Below are 22,951 nucleotides of genomic sequence, written 5' to 3'. Positions count from 1 at the left end.
TATTGAGGAGATAGTTCAGACTCCATAAGTGAGATGCTTATCTCTTAACTATTTTCTCGGTCTCCATTCTCCAAGGACAACAAAAATGGTAGGCTTTATAGGCAAGTGTAGAGTAGTGGTACTCTTGGACTCAGGAGCTTCACACAATTTCATCACACCATCGGTGGTTAACAAAACTAAACTAAAAACTCATGCAGCAGGAAACTTAGAAGTGTTGTTGGGAAATGGTGCGTATGTGCATGGCTCTGGTATCTGCAAGAGAGTCCAATTTCAACTAGGTGGTGAGGAGTTTGAGAGTGACTTTATTTCACTAGAAGTTGGTGGAGTGGATATCATCCTAGAAGGTGTGAAGTGGATTGGAAGTTGCAAGAGTGGACTTTCATGTATAAAGGCAGGAGAGCAACCTTGTGGGGAGACCCTTCTTTACACGGTCTTCCTCTGTCTAGGAAGACACTTAAAGCTCCTGTCCAGAAATGTTTTGCACAAGACTCTACAACCGAGCTCCACTCAGGACAACTATCTACATCTACTTTCTTTGTGGACCCAGCTATTGCCAAGATTCTCGAGAAGTTCATTGTGGTGTTTGCTCTACCCGTTGGGTTACCACCGTTTAGAGGACAAGTGTGACAACCTGTCCCGTTGACCCCACTAGCCCACTACTAGCTTGCCCCCATAGGCCCAAAACTGGATCAATTGGTGACAATTTGTCCTGTGGGAAGGTTGTTAAAGGGTGGGGACCAGGGTTCGAGGAACGCCTGGCGCACCAATAACCTACTGGTGGATTTGGATATCCACAGTGAGGGGTTAGGATAGATGCCCTGCAGGACCAGCTTCGGGCCTATGGGGGCAAACTAGCGGTGGGCTAGTGGGGTAAACGGGACGGATTGTCACAACAAGAGCATAGCATTACCCTCAAGTCATGAGTTCAGTCTATTACTGTTCGTCCCTATAGGTATCCACATGCCACAAAAGAGGTGATGGAGCGTATGGCGGGAGAAATGCTATCGTCTGGGATCATTCGACTCAGCAATAGTCCATTTTCAAGTCCGGTCTTGTTGGTCAAAAAGATGGACTCTTCTTGGAGGTTCTGCGTTGACTACAGAGCTCTGAATCGGGCTACTGTTCTGGAAAAATTTTCTATCCCAGTCATTGATCAACTGCTCGACGAGTTGCATGGAGCTATAATCTTCTCAAAGATTGACTTGCGTTCTGGCTATCACCAAATAAGGATGAAGGACGAAGACATTATGAAAACGGCTTTTCGCACACTAGAAGGCCATTACGAGTTTTTAGTGATGCCCTTTGGCCTTACTAACGCTCCAACAACTTTTCAAGCCCTGATGAACAAGGTGTTCAAGCCGTATTTACGAAAGTTTGTTGTGGTGTTTTTTGATGACATTTTGGTGTATAGCAGCAGTCTCGAAGATCACGTCCATCATTTGAGCTTGGTGTTGCAGCTGTTGCAGGATAATGTATTGTTCGCTAATCAAAAAAAGTGTTTATTTGGAGCTTGCAAGGTGGAGTATCTTGGACATGTCATCTCTAAAGATGGAGTAGCTACTGATTTGGTTAAAACAGAGGCAACGTTGCAATGGCTAGATCCTAACAATATTAAACAATTGCGTGGTTTTCTGGGTCTTACAGGGTATTATCGCAAGTTTGTTCGCAATTATGGTACTCTTGTTAGACCCCTGACGGATTTATTGAAGAAAGACAGTTTTCAATGGAGCACATTGGTGCAAGAATCGTTTGACACCTTGAAACAGGCTATGTCTACAGTACCTATACTTGGACTACCTGATTTTGATAAAACTTTTGTCTTGGAAACTGATGCATCAGGCACTGGAGTGGGAGCAGTTCTTATTCAGAGCAAGAGACCAATAGCTTACTTTAGTCATGGGTTGACTACTAGAGAGCAACTTAAACCTATCATGAGAGAGAACTTATGGCTATTGTGATGACGATTTTGAAGTGGAAGCATTATTTGTTGGGGAGGAAATTTGAAGTCCATACTGATCAGAGAAGTTTTAAGTTCTTATTGGAGCAGAAAGAAGTTAACATGGAGTATCAACGGTGGTTAACTAAGCTGTTAGGGTTTGATATGGACATCATTTATAAACCTAGAGTTGAGAATAAGGTTGTTGATGGCTTGTCACGGATTCCTCATCCTGCATCAGTGGCTCTAATGGCATTCATGGTTCCAACTGCAATACAACTACAAGATCTTTACAAGGAGATTGAGTCTGATTCTGTTATTCAAGCTTTGATCAAACAATTGGAGAATCCTGCGCATCAGACTCATTACCACTTAATTGGGGACAAGCTTTGGTATAAACGAAGGTTGGTGATTTCGAAATCTTCCAAGTTTATTCCTCTAATTTTTCATGAGTTTCATGATAGCAAGATTGAAGGGCATGCTGGTATATTGAAAACTCTCAAATGGATTCAATCTCTGTTTCACTAGGAGGGAATGTACAAGGATGTTAAGACGTATGTTACTGAATGTGCAATTTGCCAAACTCACAAGTATTTGACATTAGCACCATCAGGACTTTTACAACCATTGCCTATTCCTACGGCCATATGGGAGGATATATCTCTGGATTTTATTGAAGGATTGCCGACTTCTAATGGCATAAATATTATCCTGGTGGTTGTTGATCGTTTGAGCAAGGCATCACATTTTTTGGGACTTAAACACCCTTTTAAGGAAATTGATGTGGCTAACAAGTTTGTTTCTGAGGTGGTTAAGCTTCACGGATTTCCAAAGTCCATCATTTCTGATCGGGGCAGGGTGTTTGTGGGAAGTGTTTAGAGAGAGTTGTTTCGTTTGGCAGATACTAAATTGAAGTTCAGTACGGCGTATCACCCTCAAACAGATGGCCAGACAGAAGTATTAAACAGGTGCTTCGAGACTTACCTTTGCTGCTTTGCTTCTAGTCATCCACGCACTTGGTTCAAATATCTGGTATGGGCGGAGTATTTCTATAACACAGCTTACCATACTGCTATCAAGACAACACCATTCACGAAAGTCTATGGTCATGATCCACCATCCTTATTGACTTTTGAACAAGGTTCCACGGCTAATTGGGAGTTGGAGGTGCAATTACGAGAGAGAGACCTGATGTTGACACATATTCGAGGAAATCTCCAACGAGCTCAGGATTTGATGAAGCGTCAGGCTGATAAGCATCAGCGTGATGTTGAATTTGCAGTGGGGGATTGGGTTTATCTCAAACTTCAACCATATCGTCAAATGTCTTTGCTAAAGCGTTCTTGTCAAAAGCTTGCCACCAAGTTCTTTGGTCCCTTCTTGGTGTTAGAACGTGTTGGAGCAGTGGCATACAAACTTAAGCTTCCAGATAGTGCTAAGCTTCACAATGTCTTTCATGTCTCTCAGCTTAAGAAGGTGGTTGGTGATCCTCAGCAGGTACAATATACTGATCCTCCTGAATTAATTGAGGATGAGTTCTTGTTTCCTGAAAAAGTCTTGGAGGTGCGTTCTAATGCTACTGGAGGTAGGGAGTTCTTGGTTCGTTGGTTTGAGAGACCGGAAGCTGAAGATTCGTGGAAGCTGAAGATTTGTGCAGTTGTTTCCACAATTCACGCTTGAGGACAAGCTGTTTCTCCGGGGAGGGAGTATTGATAAGATTCACCAGTCCTATTATCGGAAGAAGCCAAATGCCATGTCAGCATCGGATGAGTCAAAGGAAGAGCGGGAGTTGACTGGTCAGCTCAAGTCAAACTAATTATAAGACTCGGAGTGAAACGGAAGGTTTGCTGTTAGACGTCGAAGGCTATAAGAGCCGTTGTATCGTCTTTCTTGTTTCTTTTATGTTGATTCTGAGTTTGTTATTCTCAAGTGATGTGCTTGAGTGCTTGAGTGATGTGCTCAAGAGTGATCTATGTTGTTCACGCTTTCTCAGATTAACTCTTTTCACTTCTTTGATTTGTATTCCTCAAACTCTATTCCATTTATCATATTCTAATTGAATATAGAAGTATAATTTCAGAGATATTGTTAGATCTATCAAGAATCTATCAATGGGATTGTTGTGTTTGGTTTTGTATTGCCATTCTTCTTTGTAGCTCTTATTGTTGAATTTCACTGAGTTTAATTATCTGAATTATTAAGTTAGAAGGTGTGTTTGTATTAAACAATGCTTCTAAGCATTTTGATGTTTGTAACAGTTACAACGTTTGATTTAGGTTGTGTAACACAATAGAAAGACACAACTCTTTCTCTTGTTGTGTCTAAGTATTTAAATACATAGTCTCGTCATTGTAAAATTCAGTTTTTTAGTTTATTAGTTTGGTGTATGATGAGTTAATTGCATAAAAAATCTCTTTCCATATCTCTAAATGTTTAGTTGCAATACTAAGTTACATATTACATATCTTGTATGAAATAAATTTATTACCTTTCCAAAATTTTAATCACATAACATTAATACTAAATAAAAACTGTAAAAATTAACATTGTTATATATAATAAATTGCATAAACTAGTATTTGATATTTTTACCCTTAATTACTATTTTAATTTGTTATTCGAAACTTATATTTGTAATAGTATCTGATTGTAAATATATATCTTTGGTAAGATGATTTCTAAAATATATACGAGATAATATCAAAATACATAAACTTATACAACATATAAAAAATATATTTTAAACTATGAAATATACAAAATTGATATAAAAGATAAAGTTCCAATCTGTGCAACACTGATCTAGTACACAATATGTTGTTATTCAAATAATCTCCATGCATACACTTCCATTGCCAACAATCAAGTTGGATGATTCATTCGGTATATGAAACAAAAGCGATATTCAAGGTAATTATTGATGGAGAATGACAGTTTTTGTTTTAAATTCTCCAGCAAAACTGAGTCAAAAATGTTTTGTTTTAGCGGAGACTATCAAAAACGACGACGACTCATTTTTTCTATAATTTCTTGTTCGTACTAGAGTCTTTGTTGCCCACCAAGACCATTCATGCATTAAGAATTTAAGATCAACTGCAAGAACTCAAGCGGCCGAAAATATTACAAAATCATCAAACGTATGTGTGAAATTTTTTGAATAGATGCATTGCATGTAAGGAATTTACGAATTATTGTTCTTCTAATCTTAATATCCGGTACAGGCCCGGTCCACCCCTAAAGCAGCCAAAGCATCAGCTTTAGGCCACATAATATATACAAATAATTTGGGCTAACTAACAAAACGAATTTGTAGTGTAGATGGTTATGTTGTACGAGAACATGTATCATGTTGTAGGTTCGATTCTCCAAATAAGCAGTTTTTGTATTTTTTAATTGTTTGTATCATATGAGTACAGTTAATATATATTTATAAAATACCATTTATAAAAATGCTTTAGGCCTCACTAATCTTAGGACCGGCCCTGATCCGGTAAAACAAGAATCAAATATATCTTTCTATTTTTATATCACGAGACACCTTACACTTAAAGATAAATGTCTACAACTTTGACAAAAGTTAATAATCATTTTAATCTAATTTTTAAGAAAAAAAGTTAACTGATTTTGAAATTTCATCAGAGTACAGTGGCGGACCTATGTACAAGCAAGGCAGGTCATATGACTTGGATAAATTTTCAAATTTTCCTAATGGTTATTAAGGAAAAAACACATTTACCCTCATCAAAAAAATTTTGTATTTGTGTTTGACGGGAAAACAGCCTATTCCCCCATAAACTATGTTACTTTATCGCATTCATACACAATATTTTCATCTGTGCCTATTCCTCCATGAACTACAACAAAATTTGAATATCCTACACGAACTATATAAATCCGGTTAAAACCCACAAATCGTGTGACGGTGTTACTGTGCCGTTAACTAGATGATGATTAGGATGCCACGTGGAGCTACAAAACGACGTCGTTTTGTATATTTTAGGAGAAAACACATTTAAAAAAAAACATAATGTGTTTATAAGTGTGGCTATGTGTTGGCCAATACGCACAGATGAAAGTCTTGTGTATGAATGCGATAAAACAACATAATGCGATAGTACCCATGTGTTTGGTCATTGTCTCTGCCCCTGAACCCAAAGCCTCCATAAGCTTGTTTTCATAAAAGAAAGGAAAAATGTTTGCCAGCTACGCCAAGTATTGGCCAACACATAGCCACACATACAAATAATATAAATGTTTTGTTAGCTACATGAATTATTATCATTACATAAGGACATGCATAAACAAACATGAGTTATGTGTACAACACTATAACCATCTAATTCCGATGATTTGTTTGCCGGAATCTGGTGTTGACCGGCATTGACCAATGTTGACCGGTGTTGACCAAAAAATTAAAAATTTTATTTATTTTTTACAAAAAACAAAAGTTTAAAAAAATTACATAACTTTACTAAAAAATTATATAATAAATTTTTACTACAAAAATAATACAACAAATATACCATATCATTTGTATACCCTATTATATTTTATTATGTAGCATGCTATTAAATATTTTTATATAACAAATATATAAAAATAATGGTAAATCAAAGGTTAAATATATAGCAGGGTGCAATATACTTTGACAAAAAAAAAACAAATTAGACTCAATTATAAAAAGTCTATGAACATTTTTAGCCAAAAGATTTTAAGAAAAAATTATATGTCTCATCATTTGTTATATATCATATTATATTTGTTATATAAAAGGAAACTTTTGTATATAACAAAATTTTACTACAAAGTATTATAACAAATATACATTTTCCTTTTGTATATAACAAATATAAATATGGTACATAACAAATATACATTTCCCTTTTGTATATAATAAATATAATCTATATATATAAAGTTAACTTTGCTCACTTCTCCTTCCTCCACATCAGCATCCACCTAATCAATTTTCTTTTATTTTTTTTGCATAAAAAAAAATATTTTTAATATTCATTAATTGCATATTTATTAATTATAATTATAACAGTTAAAAATAAATAAAAAACGAATTAATTAAAATTAATTAAATTTTAGAATAGTATAAACAATAATATATTTTTTAGTAAATTACAAAATTAATAACTATCTAAAAAATGAATTAAGTAAATTCAATGAAAATTTTAAAATAGTAAAAATAATACTATAAATTTGTTTTAGTAATAATATTGTTACTAAAATTATAACCAAAAAATGATTATATTCCAAAATTTAGAATAGGTTAATGGGTTTTAGAATGTAAGTAAAAATTTTAATGCATGGTGGAATAAAAAAAAACAAGTTATGTAATTGTATTTATAAAAATCTAAACTTGAAAATAAAATTGAAGTGAAACATTAGTTTCTAAGAAACATATACCATAAAGATTTATTATTAAATTTTACTTATAAGAAAGAAAATATTAATTACTTAACTTAACTTAACTTAAAAGTTTTGATCTAAAACAAAGGGGCATACTTTTTTTTGGGAAAACTATGAAAAAGAATTTTGAAGAAATAATCTATCTAAAAAACAAAATCAATGGTCAGGAAATATAGAAAAAAGAATATGCAAACCGTTACAAAAAGTGGCATGTGATCTGTGTAGCATATCTCATAAGGTGGAGATACAATTTTATAACATGATATAAAATATATGTAACAAATATAACCCAAAACATTGGAATTTTGTTCAAAACAAAAAAAAACCCAAAATATTGGCAAAAACAACATATTTAAAGTACACTATATCTTTTTTTAGAAGACGAAGATGGGGTTACATCACAATATTAACATCTGCAAATAACATATGAGATTTTAGAAATATATGTAGCTTGGATTAATGAATAGATATTCATTGTGGGGTTTAAATGTTTCATCATTTAAGCATTTTTTACTTAGTCTGAAATTATATTATGACAGATGATGCATTTGGACAACCTCATTGTAGCGACATAGCAGTCAAACTATTCATGAAACTTTGTCTATTCACATTTAATGTTGGATATCAATATGTTTAAATGGTCTCTATAATTAGGTTAACGATCGACATTGACGTTAGAATTTTTAAAATTATGTTTTCATGGGATATGAATATGGAATGAACTCTTTTAAAGATAAAATGTCAAAAGATTGTCGACATATTATTGCGACACCAAACAAAATATGTTATATATAGATTAGTAAAATAAGTACGGCATTTATATAGATTTATCTTTTAATCTTTAAATTATATTCATATTCAATGATTCTTTTTTTTCGTCAAAAGGTCATTTTATTCATTTAATCAATGTTTGGATGATACATAGTAGCAATGATTCTTACTGATAAAATTTTTAACTAAAATCCCACGTAAAATCGCAAATAGATATAACAAAGAAATATTATCTTAAAAATTATATATGTTGTATATCATTGGATAAAGTAAGTTATATATTTATACTCAAAAGTTGGAATTATTATATTTGAGCTCAACAATTTCTGTTGATAAGAAATATTTTAAATTAAAATCCCGCGCGTGCGCGGGTGCAAATTCTAGTATGGTATAAAATTTAAAACTAACTTTTGAATTTACAAAAGGAAAATGTATATATGTTATACTATTTTGTAGTAAAATTTTATTATATAATCTTTTAGTAAAGTTATGTAATTATTTTGTTGATTTTTGTTGTTTATGAAAAAAAAATTGGTCAACGCCGGTCAATATCGGTCAACGCTGGTCAATACCGGTCAACATCGGATTCCGGCAAAGAAAGTATCAGAATTAGATGGTTATGGTGTTGTACACATAACTCATGTTTGTTTATGCATGTTCGTATGTAATGACAATAGTTCGTGTAATTAATAAAACATTTATATTGTTTGTATGTGTGGCGATGTGTTGGCATATACTTGACGTATCTGACAATCATTTTTCCTTAAAGAAAGCACTTTTCAAGAGGACAACAAAGATTGCTTGGTTAAGAATTAAAACCTCTAACCCAATCAAAATCTAACACACATCAACATTAAGATACACAACTTTATTGTCTAAGCCATCACCAAGAAACCCAATATCCTAATACAAAAAATATTTTACCAATTAAGTATGTAGATTTAAAATTAAAAGGACGTGGGTCAATCACTAACCACATGTTAGGTGCATTATAAAAAAATCCAAAATTATACATGGCTTGAATAAAACAACAATTTATAGCATCAAAAGCATGGTCCTTGATTCGCTAGATCCTAAGAGACAGTGACCTCCTCCAATCGGCAAGACATGGCTATACGCCCTTTCTCAACTTTCAACTATTCTGTCTTTGCCCTTTTTAAACATATATTTCCATTTCTGTCGAGTGTTACACCTTCGATTTGGACCAGAAATACTATACTAATGAAACAACCCGACTTTTTTTTTTTTTTTTTTAATAATTAAATACAATATAAACAATTATGCAGCCTATACTATTAAATTAAACCAATCCAAATCACGACTCCTCATTAAACCAATAACAACCAGTACACACAGCGGAAACATACCAACCATACAAAACCATTACAACATCAATACAATAACAATCCTAAGCATTCTATCCATCAACCTAGCATATCTCTATCCAAGGTTCCAACAACATATCCAACAATCCAATAACACACAAACGAGACCCTAGATCATCCTCCTCCTCATCGCCATGATTCCACAACACAAACCTGCACACCACAAACAACAATTGAGATGCGTAAGTATTATCACAAATACTTAGTGAGGCAATCCTCCCATCTACTGGGCTATACACACAAGCAACTGAGAAACCAATGCTTAACAAATGACAACCAAACACAAACAAACCAGGAAAAATCACGAAACAAGCAACTTGGTGTCGACCGACACCAGAGAGGTGTCGATCGACACTGGCCAAACATGGTGTCGACCGACACCTAACTGGTGTCGATCGACACTCCCTTCGCAGACGCGAACTGCACGAATCCGAACGACGAACCTCCGTTCCAATCCGCCTACAATCTGTCCCAAACTCTCCCAAAAGCTTCAGGAACCTATAATAACCATAACACAACCACCACAAGCAAGAACAACACCACAAAACACAACAAATCAAGAAAACAAAGGATTCTCAGGCTTAGATAAGCCATGGTCATGCACTCACCTTATCAACTGATTATAACAACCAATACAACCAGTTGAGACCCTCCTAACGTCTGAAACAGCCCAGAAACGCCCTACAACAAGCCACACAACCAAAAACGACTTATAGCAAAACTGGACAGAAACATCAGAAAAGAACAATCTCAAAGACGAAATCCTAAAATGAAAACCAACCGTTAACTAACAAATCGCTCCGGTGAAAAGCTATCCCTAGACGTCACGAAGCTTCCCACAAAATTTCAGCACGATCAGGAACCAGACAAGACCACGATCTCAATTATAATCCCCGATGGTTCCAACTCGCGTATAAGAAAACGTGACTCACGAAACTGCCAATAACTCATCGAGTTTAAATCCAAAACTACTTCTGTAAAAAGGAGAATGACTATGAAAGACTTGGGAATAAACCTACCAAATTTCATTACCTTTGAGAACGATTTGATATGCCGAAACTGTTTCCTCCCAAACCCTAACGGTTCTGCTCTTTTTCCTTTAATCTCTTTCACACCACAATAGGCTCTCTCCTCTCTCTCTATCTCTGCAAACGGCGACCAGACACCCTAAAACCCTTAATTTGTCGCTTCTCCACTTATATACTCGGTTTAGATAACTAACCCAAACCAACCAAACCAAAAGCGCAAATTAAAACAAACCCGACGTACCCAGAAATAGTGGTGTCGATCAATGCCACAAGGGTGTCGATCGACACTCCTACCAAAACCGCATAATCCGGTTTGCGGATGTTACAACTAATTACTAATTTGAGGTTAGCTAATCCATAACCAATAGTTTATTTTTAACTAATTAATAGAATAAATTAAAATACTAAGGACTCCTGCGTTTTCTAATGGATAGTTGAAAAACAGGACCGTTCAGTATATATTTTTTTTTTGCAACAAAAAAAAAACATTAGAAAACGTTATTAAGTAATGATGCATGTTAATTATTGATCTGTTAAGTTGGAGAAATATTTGGCAAACAACTTCAAAGGAAAGTATAGAATGTTAATAATAAATAAATAGAAAAAATCAAAATTACATCACATATAATTTTTTCTTAGTAGGTGTCTACAAATGATGAAATTATAAGTATATGACAAACAATTTTTTAACATTCAAAATCAACCATACTAGATTAGACATGTAGAGAAACTAGTATATAAATACTTAATTGTTTTTTTAAAAATGATGAAAGGTTAGGAAACTTTAATAAATTCTTTACAAGTTCAAAAAATATTATTGTGGTATTTTAACCTAAAAAACAGTATATTACCGGAGCTAATCAATTAGTCATGGACTACAAAAAAAATGCGATAGTTACTTTGCATGATGTGTGCGTATCGTAGAGCCGACAATCAAAGTGTGGGATCAGCACATCTACAAGAGATTTTGCCACTATCTGCTACCGACACGCGTCCTAGTGTGTTACATCAGGTGGTCCAATTAAGATCAATCGTTGTTTAAGACACTCACTAACCCAATGAGTGTTCGAAACGTTTTGGGCCGACCAAAGTCCCGTGGCTAACTGTCACGTCTCAAAACTTAACAATACATAAAATCATTTTTAGATGACAGTGAAAGTGGTGGAGCGTCGTGTTGGGTTGGGGGTACGTTTGAATCTGAGTGGGTGCCTCGTTGACTTGTTTTACCATCCGACTAGTGTCGCCATAACCACGGCAAATACATTTGCAATGTTTACTAGTCACCATGTGGGTACAATAAACTAGTCTATAAACAATCCGTTCAAATGTTTTGAACAAGTGTCAAAAGAGAAAAAGTCAAATCTCAAAGATAAGTAATGTATTAGAATTATAGTCCACTCCACATTTCCATCATTCTATGAAATACAAAAAAGGTTTTCTTATAAGATTGTTTGACCTAGAATCAGTGAATGAAAACATAGTCAGGTTAAACCGTCTTTCATGCCGGCATAGTAGATGAGGTGATGTAGAGAATTTTTTACATAGTCAAAAAATTTTAATATGTAAATTGTGTTCGCAATACCCATTGCTCGAGTGGTATGGATTTGGTCTCTAATACAATTTAATGGACATGTGAGGTTAAAATCATGGATCAACGTTTAAAATTTTAGGAGACATCCTCACATGGCATGGTTAGAGAGAAAACTACCTTTCAGATAGCGAGATTCTAAGCCTACCTTTCAGATAGCAGTGAGGCTCAACATTGACATGGTTTTTTACATGATTTATTTCCTCGTTTTCATCCGAAATAGCTCAGTAAAAGACATTTAACCACATATATACATCTACTTAGCCCTGTTAAAAGTCTCCTATTTTTTTCCCTCTCTCCAAAATAAACCAATAAAATCCCGTTGGCTAAATTTTTGCCAAGTAATATTCGAGAAACAACTCAACGACGTGAACTTTTTATAACTCGTTGAATGGACACATAAGCTAGGTCTTCTCAAACATGTCTCCTCAATTCATTGTGACTATTAATATAAGGAAAAAAGATGGTCAGCTACACTAACTATACCATAATACATGACCACACATGCCAACTTTAGAAATGTATACTCAACTACATTAAGTATATGTATTGCATGGTCACATATACCAACTATATGATGACANTCCGACTAGTGTCGCCATAACCACGGCAAATACATTTGCAATGTTTACTAGTCACCATGTGGGTACAATAAACTAGTCTATAAACAATCCGTTCAAATGTTTTGAACAAGTGTCAAAAGAGAAAAAGTCAAATCTCAAAGATAAGTAATGTATTAGAATTATAGTCCACTCCACATTTCCATCATTCTATGAAATACAAAAAAGGTTTTCTTATAAGATTGTTTGACCTAGAATCAGTGAATGAAAACATAGTCAGGTTAAACCGTCTTTCATGCCGGCATAGTAGATGAGGTGATGTAGAGAATTTTTTACATAGTCAAAAAATTTTAATATGTAAATTGTGTTCGCAATACCCATTGCTCGAGTGGTATGGATTTGGTCTCTAATACAATTTAATGGACATGTGAGGTTAAAATCATGGATCAACGTTTAAAATTTTAGGAGACATCCTCACATGGCATGGTTAGAGAGAAAACTACCTTTCAGATAGCGAGATTCTAAGCCTACCTTTCAGATAGCAGTGAGGCTCAACATTGACATGGTTTTTTACATGATTTATTTCCTCGTTTTCATCCGAAATAGCTCAGTAAAAGACATTTAACCACATATATACATCTACTTAGCCCTGTTAAAAGTCTCCTATTTTTTTCCCTCTCTCCAAAATAAACCAATAAAATCCCGTTGGCTAAATTTTTGCCAAGTAATATTCGAGAAACAACTCAACGACGTGAACTTTTTATAACTCGTTGAATGGACACATAAGCTAGGTCTTCTCAAACATGTCTCCTCAATTCATTGTGACTATTAATATAAGGAAAAAAGATGGTCAGCTACACTAACTATACCATAATACATGACCACACATGCCAACTTTAGAAATGTATACTCAACTACATTAAGTATATGTATTGCATGGTCACATATACCAACTATATGATGACATATGCTCAACATCACAACAATTTTATTCTGGTACACCGTTCATCGAAATCCAGTGTTGACTAATATTGACCGGTGTTGACCAACAAAAAAATTCAAAAAAAAAGATTTAGAAATAAAAATAACAAAATTCTTTAGGAATCATCTAATCAGAAACCAAAATAAGAAATTTAATTGAATTATTTAGGAATCGTCTATGATATTTTATAATTAAAAATATATTTGTATCTAATATAAAGATATATTGTTATGTTTCACTCATTCAGTTTTATAATAGTTACTTTTTTTTCAATTTCAAAACTTAATTAAAATTGAAATAAAAATCATTCATAAGATATTAAAACTTAAACTCAAACCAAAAAATCTTGTTGTAGTGAATCAAATAAAAAACCTATTATTTTAACATTATTAATTAATAAACATCAACTTCTTACATAGTTTATTTAAATACATATATAATATTATTTAATATTCTCAACAACAAAAATATTTTCTACAATAAAAAATACTTAGAACCAAACCAATACATGTCAAAATCACTAGAATTATTCCAAAAAAGTTATATACTCATGGTAAAATAAAAGTTTTATTATCTGAAAATATTATTAATGATTTTTTATTTCACTTTTATTAAGTTTTGCAATAAAAAAAACTAACTATTATAAGGCTGGATGAATATAATTAACATATACAAAATATAATTTTATAATGAATATAAACATTTTGTTAATTTTTGAACACATTAGATAATTCAATAAAAGAATTTTCTTATTTTTGTTTCTAAAATTAAAAATAAAAAATTTGAATATTTTTGTTGGTCAATATTGGTCAACACCGGTCAATATTGGTTAATACCGAATTCCGACAAACGGTGTACCGGAGTAAAATGATCGTGATGTTGAGCACATGTCATCATATAGTTGGTATATGTGGCTATGCAATACATATATTTCATGTAGTTGAGTATACATTTTTAAAGTTCGCATGTGTGGTCATGTATTGTGGTATAGTTGATGTAGCTGACTATCTTTTTCCCTTAATATAATTTCTCTAAACCAAAATCAGATGAACTCTAAATAAATTCTCTCATTGTGTGACACAAAGAAAGGATTCAAAATTTCTTCCAAGGCTCTTATTTCGTAGCTTTTAAGCCTTTTTCCTTCTCCTTAACTATTGTTCAATATCTTTCAACTTTGTCATATATTATTTATTGTTCATATTCGAACACTCCAAAAGCATCTGAAAATTGTTTCCTCTCTTTGATCCTCGAAGCCATTAGATACAAACCTTTATCTTCTATATATGGGATATAATTTATGCATGTGCTTATAATTTAATCATTAAATTTAATATATTGTAAAGTATTAGCCAAAAAGTGAAAGTCATTTGGATAAATTTAAATTTTATTTAATATTAAAATATATTACAAAAAGAAACTAAAGTGTAAAAAAGTGAAACATATTTTGTTATTATTACAAAAGAGAAGATATTTTTAATACTTCAATTAAAAAGCATAAAAAAAAAACACACCAAAGAAGATCAAAATTGTTGTTTATTACAAAAGTATGGAATAAATTACAAATCACTTGGAAAATGCTTCAAACCAAAGTCAACATATCAACTTTAACAAAATATAATTGGAAAATTATATACTGTCAAACTTTCTATAATCGATGACTACTGACTCTATCTATCTCCCCCTGTCATGTAACCTAACAACTATATCGATCTTTCTGTCCTTATTTTTCTTCTTGGTTATACGTTTACAAAAATAATTAGAAGAACAACAACAAAAAAAAAAAACCAAAAATTAAATAAATAATACAAAGAACCATAATAAGAAGATCATATATCATGTGAAGCTAAAAGCTAAAAGCCACCTCGAAACAGCGAAAACGGATAAGGCGGTGTTGTTGGTGGATTTGACTCTACCACTCCTCCAAACGTCGCTGTTTCTTTATACCTTGCTTCTCCTTGTATACTCCCGCATCCTCCTCCTCTTCCACCGTTTACACTCTCCGGTAAAGACAACGTCGATGTCAACGATGATGACGTGGAAGACGAGGACGTAGAGATCATCGAGTTTGCTACTAACCCGGTCTCGTAGTTACCAAACTGTCCTTGTTGCGTTATCGGAACACACCACCCCAACGAATTCTCCGGAGAATGGTTCCGGTAAAGATTCTCCGTTGAGGACGGAGATGGAGAAGATGAAATCACTCTAAAGACCCTACCTTCGTCTTCTTCGAGTACTTCTTCCTCCTCTGCTTTAACAGTGGAGGACATCGTGACACGACGTTTCTTCTTGTCCGAGACTAGCTTCTTTGTCCGCTCTTTCTCGAGCATCATCCTAGGGAGGAGATCAGGATCTTCCACGACTTTGTACAAGAAGGCCATCATCTGCTCCGGTCTCCTCTCAGTCGCTTCGATCCTTTGGTTCATCTTCTGAATCTCAGCTTCTAGCTCTCTTTGCTCCTCTTTCAACCGTTCGATCTCCCTCACGATCTCGCCGTCCTCCAAATCTTGACCGTACATCCCACGCGCGTGTTTCCTACGTGCTATGTTCCTTAGTAAGTGCTTCTGTCCCCTCAAGAAATGTTCGTTTGCAAACTCCCACCTGTCCGGATCCACTTTTCTAAACCCCTAAAGAAAAAAACAAAAAACAAAAAACAAACAAATTAGTATAGGAAGAGAAAGTATTGTTCCTCTGTTTCGATTTTGTCAAGAAGATGTATGAGTTTAGGTCCAATATTCTGAATTTTTGACCATATCCGAAAAAGAAAGAAAGAAAGAAAGAGTAAAGATGAATTACATAGGTATTGAGTTGACGAACGAAGCTGCTAAAATTGTTGTGTTTAAAATAAGCAGGCAAGATCCGTTGAGAGAAGTCGAGAGGATCAACGACTATGAAGCTGTTATGAGCAGGTCCCCAAGTGATGAGCCAATCGGTCGAAGGATCGTTGACCATCTGATAAGTTTTCACTATGAAAGGTGCGATCACGTTGTTGGTGTTGGCGTTACTGTTGTCGTCCTCCATATCTATTTTTTTTTTCTTTCTCTTTCTCTCTCTCTCTCTCGTTTTTTATCTCTTTATATGTTTGTTGTTCGTAAAGAAATTAAGGAGCAAGCTGGTGGGTTTATATAAACAAAAAAAATAGGATCTTATATTGTGAAAAATAGTAAGTTTAAGTGGTTGTGACAGTGATTGACGTGGCTTGCTTTTTGTGATAACGTGGCGACTTCGTGTTTTCCTTTTACGGTGTCACGGGTGAACTAGTGGGACCTAATGCAGGTGTCCTCCAAAGCTTCAGGTCTTTTTTGCCCTTTTTGTTTTGTTAATATATTATTTTCTTATGTGACAAGTTATTTTGATCTAGTCAAATTATATGCATATCAAGCTGTGTTACAATTTTTAATCGATCGTTTTACTCATGAAAACTATAAAGTATAGACTATAGTGTGATCTTTGTTTGTAGGAATCAGCTATTGAGATATAAAAAGAATACATAACACCCCCACTCAATTTGGTTTGTAGTCTAAATAAAATTTTGTAAAAATCAAATTTAGGTGAAGCAAAGATAAATTTCTAAAAATATCTTAGAAAGTGAAAAGAGAGAATATATTTTTTTAATTAAATTATATAATATTTATAATTATTTTAAATACTTAGTGTATGTACATATATATCCAGATTTTAACTTAAAATATCTCAAAAAGAGTACAAATTGAAAAAGTACTGACCATATCATATGCCTTCGAATTTATCCTGAAATATTATTATCAAGACAATCTTTTTTTCTTTGTCGCATATCATTAAGACAATCTAATTAATGACATTTCCTCAAGTCGTTATTTATTGCAAACTACAACACTAAATGCCAAGTAAACATGATGGTGTTATATATAGTTGAAAAAAAACAAAACATGGTGGTCAAAGACACACTATTCTATCTGCAAAAGCTCACTATTTTGGTATACATATCCATGGACTCTGGAATAAATTAGCCACACAAGTGTCTTGCAAAGAGTTATCTAATTATAGGGGTATTATATAAATAAAAATTCCATAAGCATATACTATAAACAACTTCAATGGACAAAAGATTGCTTGGTTAAGAATTAAAACCCTTAGTTCCAATCAAAATCACACGCATCAAAGGCAGTACTATTTTATTGTTTATTGTTTAAGCCACCACCGAGAAATCCAATAGCAAATCTTATAGTATAAAATAAAACTTTCCTAATTATATACTGATTAATTAATCTAGACTTAATTCAGGGGACGTGGGTCAAATGCTAACCACATATTACGTGTGTTATAATAATATATTTAGTTAGAATAATACAGCAACTTATTGAATCAAAGCATGGTCCTTAATCCTCGAGAGCCTAAGAGACAATGACCTCCTCGTATAGGCGAGAGACAGTTTCTCCACTTTTCATTTTTCTTTTTAATTGTTGTCTCCTTTCTTTTTATGGCAAAGATTTCTTTTTAAATCGAATCTTACAATTTTGTTTTGATCAATAAATATCACTCTGATCGCCTAATGAGGGTAGCTAATCCACACAAGCTATAGTTTTTGTTTGTTTGATTAATAGTATTAGTACAATGTACAATATCAAAACCTAAGGGCAACTTTGATATAATGGATAGTGAATTTTTTTTTCAACCGAAAAAATACTAGAATGTAGTAGATAAAAAAGTAGTCAAGATTGATAAGTTAATTACCTCTCTATTACGACAACTGATTACAATTATTTTTTGAATAAATTCAAGACTGTCAACTAATTTGTATCTTAACTAAGTTATTTGTCAACCTACAATTAATTTATATGTTTCTATTATGATTACTTATAATATATTGAGAGGACCAATTAAAAAAAAGTAATCCGAGACATCTCTCCCCCACTTCATAACTTTTGTTGTCCCTAACGAAATAAAGGAGAGTAAGATAGTGTAAAAGTAAAACACTGAGACGGTGACGTGGTATGGCTCTTGTAATAACGTGGTAAGTTCCTGTTTTGCTTTCATACTACTGTCACGGGACAAATATGGAACCCATGCAGGTGCCTCAAAAGCCTTAGGTCAATTGTTTTACTTAGGTGGCAAGTTAATTGGTCCCAGCCATTGCGAGATATTATCAAGAGAGGACGATCGAGCGTGTGGGTGTGTGGGATACTGACATGGTCCGCACTGGCTAGTGACAGAGGAACGAGTAATGACTTGACACGTATAGAATATTTTTAGCTGGCGATTCACACTCCACTACTCGAGTGTTTTTTTTCTCTCTTCTGGATTGTTTTATTAATTACGTTGTTTAATTCAGAACATAATTTAAGTATAATCGCACATAAAAAAACATTGATGTAGTACGGATAAGATAGTTTAGTAGTCGATTATACATCATTTCATACGTCATGGAGAAAAAGAGCACCCCAAAGAGAGTGCAAGATTAATAATTTTAAAAGAAATTTGTCAATTTATAAAATCATTTTTTTTTTCAAATAAAATCATTCTTCAAGTTGGTTATAGACTTATAATTCTTTTTAACTCAGCCTTGTTCATTTGATAGACATATCAAACACCAACAAACAACAACCATGACACGTTAAATGGTTCGTTTTGAAATCGCTGCCATTGATCAGTCATCAGTATATTGGTTCCTTTGCCTGTTTTTGTTATTGATTTTTTTTTTTTAAAAGGGTTTTCTTAATTAAATTATTAAAAATATACAAAGAGCAATATAGAACCATTACAACCAGAAAATAGAAAAAGAACTAGTATACGTAATATTAGGAGGACCAAGGAACAAAAAAAGGAATTTTGAAAATAAACTTAAGCTCTTGCAACTATCGGTAAACCAACACAACCTTAGGAAATCCAGCAATGAAGAATGGAAATCTCATGTTTTAAGCCCAGCTGAGTCATTGTTTTACACTTATCCTCCATGGTAGAAAGAATGATCTTTGTAAGAGTAACTGCAGATAGCGAGATACCATCATGAAACCGCCTATTTCTCTCTCGCCATGGTTCATAGATCGCACCCTGCCATCCTTGAAGGGGAGAAAGTTTTTTTGTGCTTTGGAACTGAAGACCTTGGCAGCCAAAAGAGGATCTGATCCCATAAAACCAGAGAAGTAGAAATCTGAAGCTTATTCGTTATCAAGTTCCAAACCTCAGCAGAGAATGCACAGTTAAAAAACATATGATTTCGTGATTCATGGCCTAACCCACAAAGGAGACAGTCTAACTCAACATCATAACTCCAAGTAGATAAACGATCAAGAGTAGGATTACGATTGAGAATGAACAACCAAGTGGTTATAGCATGTCTTGGGATTGCAGCTTTGTGCCAAACAAGCGGAGCCCAAGATTTATCAGATTTTGAAATCCTAACATCATTCCACACAACTTTTAAAGAGAAATACCTGTAAGCTATATGATCAAGAGCCCAAACCGGAGTATCATTTGAAGTAGACATGGTAATGGTAGAGAGTAAAGAGGGGAGAAGAACTTGTCTCTCTGATCTAGCATTAGGGAGAGACCAACCATCTTCAATTCTCAATTCAGCCACAGTTGAAAGCAGAGGGATCCCTAATAGACTAGGACCGTCTGAGCCTAGAAAATGGTAGAGAGAACCAAAATGAGTCCATGGATCCCACCAAAAGAAGGTAGAATCACCATTGCCGATATTGATGCTTAAAAATTTAAGAGCTTTGGGACGGAGCTTAAGTAATTTTCTAAAATTCCAAGAGTAAGCAACATTTTTCTCATTGAGCGTCCACAGAGGAGATTTAGAAAAATACTTACTTCTAATCCATGTCACCCACAAAGAACCAGCTCTAAAAAATAGCATCCAAATAAGTTTCAAGGCACAAGTCTCATTCCAACTACTAATGTTCCTTAAACCAAGACCACCCTCTAGCTTAGGGAAGCATATGTCATACCATGACACTTTGGCGCCCGAGGGAGAATCGATCTTGCCTCGCCATAGAAAAGAACTGCAGAGGCTATTGATCCTCTTAATAACTTGCTTCAGAAGGAAGAAAGCACTATTCTAAAAACCAATAATGCCCGAAATAACAGTAGAGATAAGTGTTAACCTTCCTGATAAACTCAGAAACTTGTGAGTCCATGAGTTTAATTTCTTTCTTATTTGAGACAACAAGGGATCACAATCTCTTACCGAAAGTTTTTTTGAACATAAATGAAGGCCCAAGTTCCTGACTGGAAGTGAGACGTGCTTCAGATTGAATAGTAAATGCAACCTTTTCAAACTACTCTGACTTAAACCGGAACAAAACATGGAGGTCTTCTCAATATTCATTCCCAGTCTGAACATTTCCTCAAATTCTGAGAGGACTGACATAACTCCTCTCAAAGAGTGCTCAGAGCCCTCTAAGAAGATTAATAAATCGTCCGCAAAACAAAGATGTGTAAGCTTAAGATCCTCACAACCAGGATGGTAACTGAAAGAACCTTCTTCTGCTGCTTTGTTCAACATTAGAGATAACACATTCATTATCATAACAAACAGAACGGGGGATAACGGATCTCCTTGGCGCAAACCTGTCTTTCCTTTAAAAAGCCTGAAGAAACCCCATTAATACTAACACTGAACGAAGGGAGGAAGACACATGCTCTAATCCACTTAATGAAACCCCGATGAATCTTATAAGCATGAAGAGAGCTAAGAAGAAAGTCCCATCTGACCGAATCAAAGGCCTTAGAAATGTCCACTTTCAGCTTGATTCTTTCTTCACCTGAAGTAAGATGATAGCCTTGCAGAACTTCTGAGGCCAATAGCACATTCTCCAATAGTAGCCTATCCTTAATAAAGGCGGTTTGATTAGGAAGTATAAGATCAGGAAGAAGAAACTTTAACCTGTCTAATAAAAGCCGAGATATGATATTGTAAGCCGTGTTAAGACAAGAGATAGGACGAAAATCCCTCACATCAACTGTCCCTGGAATTTTAGGAATAAGGATAAGACTTGTCGAGTTTAAGGCGGATGGGATAAAAGAATCCAGAAAGAATTGTTGCACTCCCATTGTTAAATCCTGCCCAATAATAGACCAAGCCGACTTAAAAAACTCAACAGGAAATCCATCTGGTCCTGGAGTTTTATTAAGAGGCATTTTGAACAGGCAAGTCTTGATTGCTTCATTTGAGAAAGGAGAGGACAGAGAAGATTGTTGTGCCATCAAGCAAGTAGATTGGATCAAAGATTCAAGAAACACATGCAAATGAGGAAAAAAACCGACCCTTAATTGTCTGCAAAGTTCCAGCACAGTGATCTACAACTAGCTCATGAACTTCCTTGAGAGATGATGTGGCAGAACCATCTGGCTTTAACAAGAGTTTTATGGCGTTCCCTGCATTTCTGGCCATAGAGACCTTATGGAAGAAAGAAGTGTTAAAATCACCCTCACCTAACCATGTGAGACGATATTTCTCTTTGAAAAAACATTCCTCAGCATGACTAAGATGCATCCACACGTCTTTCGCTAATAATTCATTCTGAAGATTGACTGGAGAAGGATCATTCAAGGCTAACAGCTGAAGGGAAACAAGCTTAGAGTGGGCCTCAACTACTTTCTTCTCTAAGTCACTAAAATTATCCCTCATCAAAGACTTCATAGGGCCTTTCATCTTTTTCAGCTTGAAACAAAAGTCTTTAAGAGTAGACACATGAACACCAGCCTGAACCCAAGCTTCAAACACATAGTCCAAAAACTTTGGATGCTTTGTTAAGAGAGAAAAAAACTTAAAAGGACGGATACCATAAGAAGGAGGAGGCGTGACGAGCTGAATAAAGCAAGGTGAGTGATCTGAAAACTCTGGAGCCTCAAAGGTACAATGACTAGATGGGAACTTTGACAACCAACACCTGTTCACCAAATAACGATCTAATTTCTTCCCAGTAAGATCTATTGATCTTTTATTTGTCCAAGTGAAATGAGGACCACTAAACGGAAGATCAAAGAGACCTAAATCAGCTAGGCAATCACCAAACATCCTCATTCCTCTTGTAGAACAAACAATGTTAGCATTTGAGGTTTTAGCTGGAAAGAGAATCTCATTAAAATCCCCATTAACCATCCATGACCTGTTTGATAAACCAAAATTGGCCTCTGTATTACGAAGAGAACACCACAAATTTTTCCTTTCTTTCTCATCATTTGAGGCGTAAACCGCAGTATAAATGAGGTCATTCCCATCCTCCAAAAAAAAATTGCTATGTTATTTGTTTAGTTGTTATTGCTGATTTTTATATTTCAAACTTTTTAATGTATTTAT

At 34.4% G+C, this 22,951-nt stretch overlaps 1 protein-coding gene and 1 long non-coding RNA gene across 2 annotated transcripts; one reads left to right on the top strand and one right to left on the bottom strand.

The window, feature by feature from the left end:
• On the bottom strand, nucleotides 15,187-16,758 carry LOC104747002 (heat stress transcription factor C-1). Its single transcript, XM_010468566.2, has 2 exons — nucleotides 16,462-16,758; nucleotides 15,187-16,292 (listed from the first exon to the last, which is right to left on the bottom strand). The coding sequence occupies exons 1-2, from the start codon at nucleotides 16,684-16,686 to the stop codon at nucleotides 15,519-15,521; spliced, it is 999 nt and encodes a 332-aa protein (XP_010466868.1). The 5' UTR covers nucleotides 16,687-16,758; the 3' UTR covers nucleotides 15,187-15,518.
• On the top strand, nucleotides 16,127-16,902 carry LOC104747004. Its single transcript, XR_761067.1, has 2 exons — nucleotides 16,127-16,219; nucleotides 16,518-16,902. It is a non-coding gene; the product is annotated as an uncharacterized LOC104747004 (long non-coding RNA).

The sequence above is a fragment of the Camelina sativa genome, chromosome 15 (genome assembly GCF_000633955.1).
Source record: "Camelina sativa cultivar DH55 chromosome 15, Cs, whole genome shotgun sequence".
NCBI classification, from domain to species: domain Eukaryota; kingdom Viridiplantae; phylum Streptophyta; class Magnoliopsida; order Brassicales; family Brassicaceae; genus Camelina; species Camelina sativa.
This window is presented reverse-complemented; position numbering and strand designations above follow the sequence as displayed.

Coding starts and splice junctions, on each gene's coding strand:
- LOC104747002 (XM_010468566.2), bottom strand. CDS start 16,686: ATGGAGGACGACAACAGTAACGCCAACACCAACAACGTGATCGCACCT. Junction 16,293..16,461: donor TTCGTCAACTCAATACCTAT/GTAATTCATCTT, acceptor TTTTTTCTTTAG/GGGTTTAGAAAAGTGGATCC.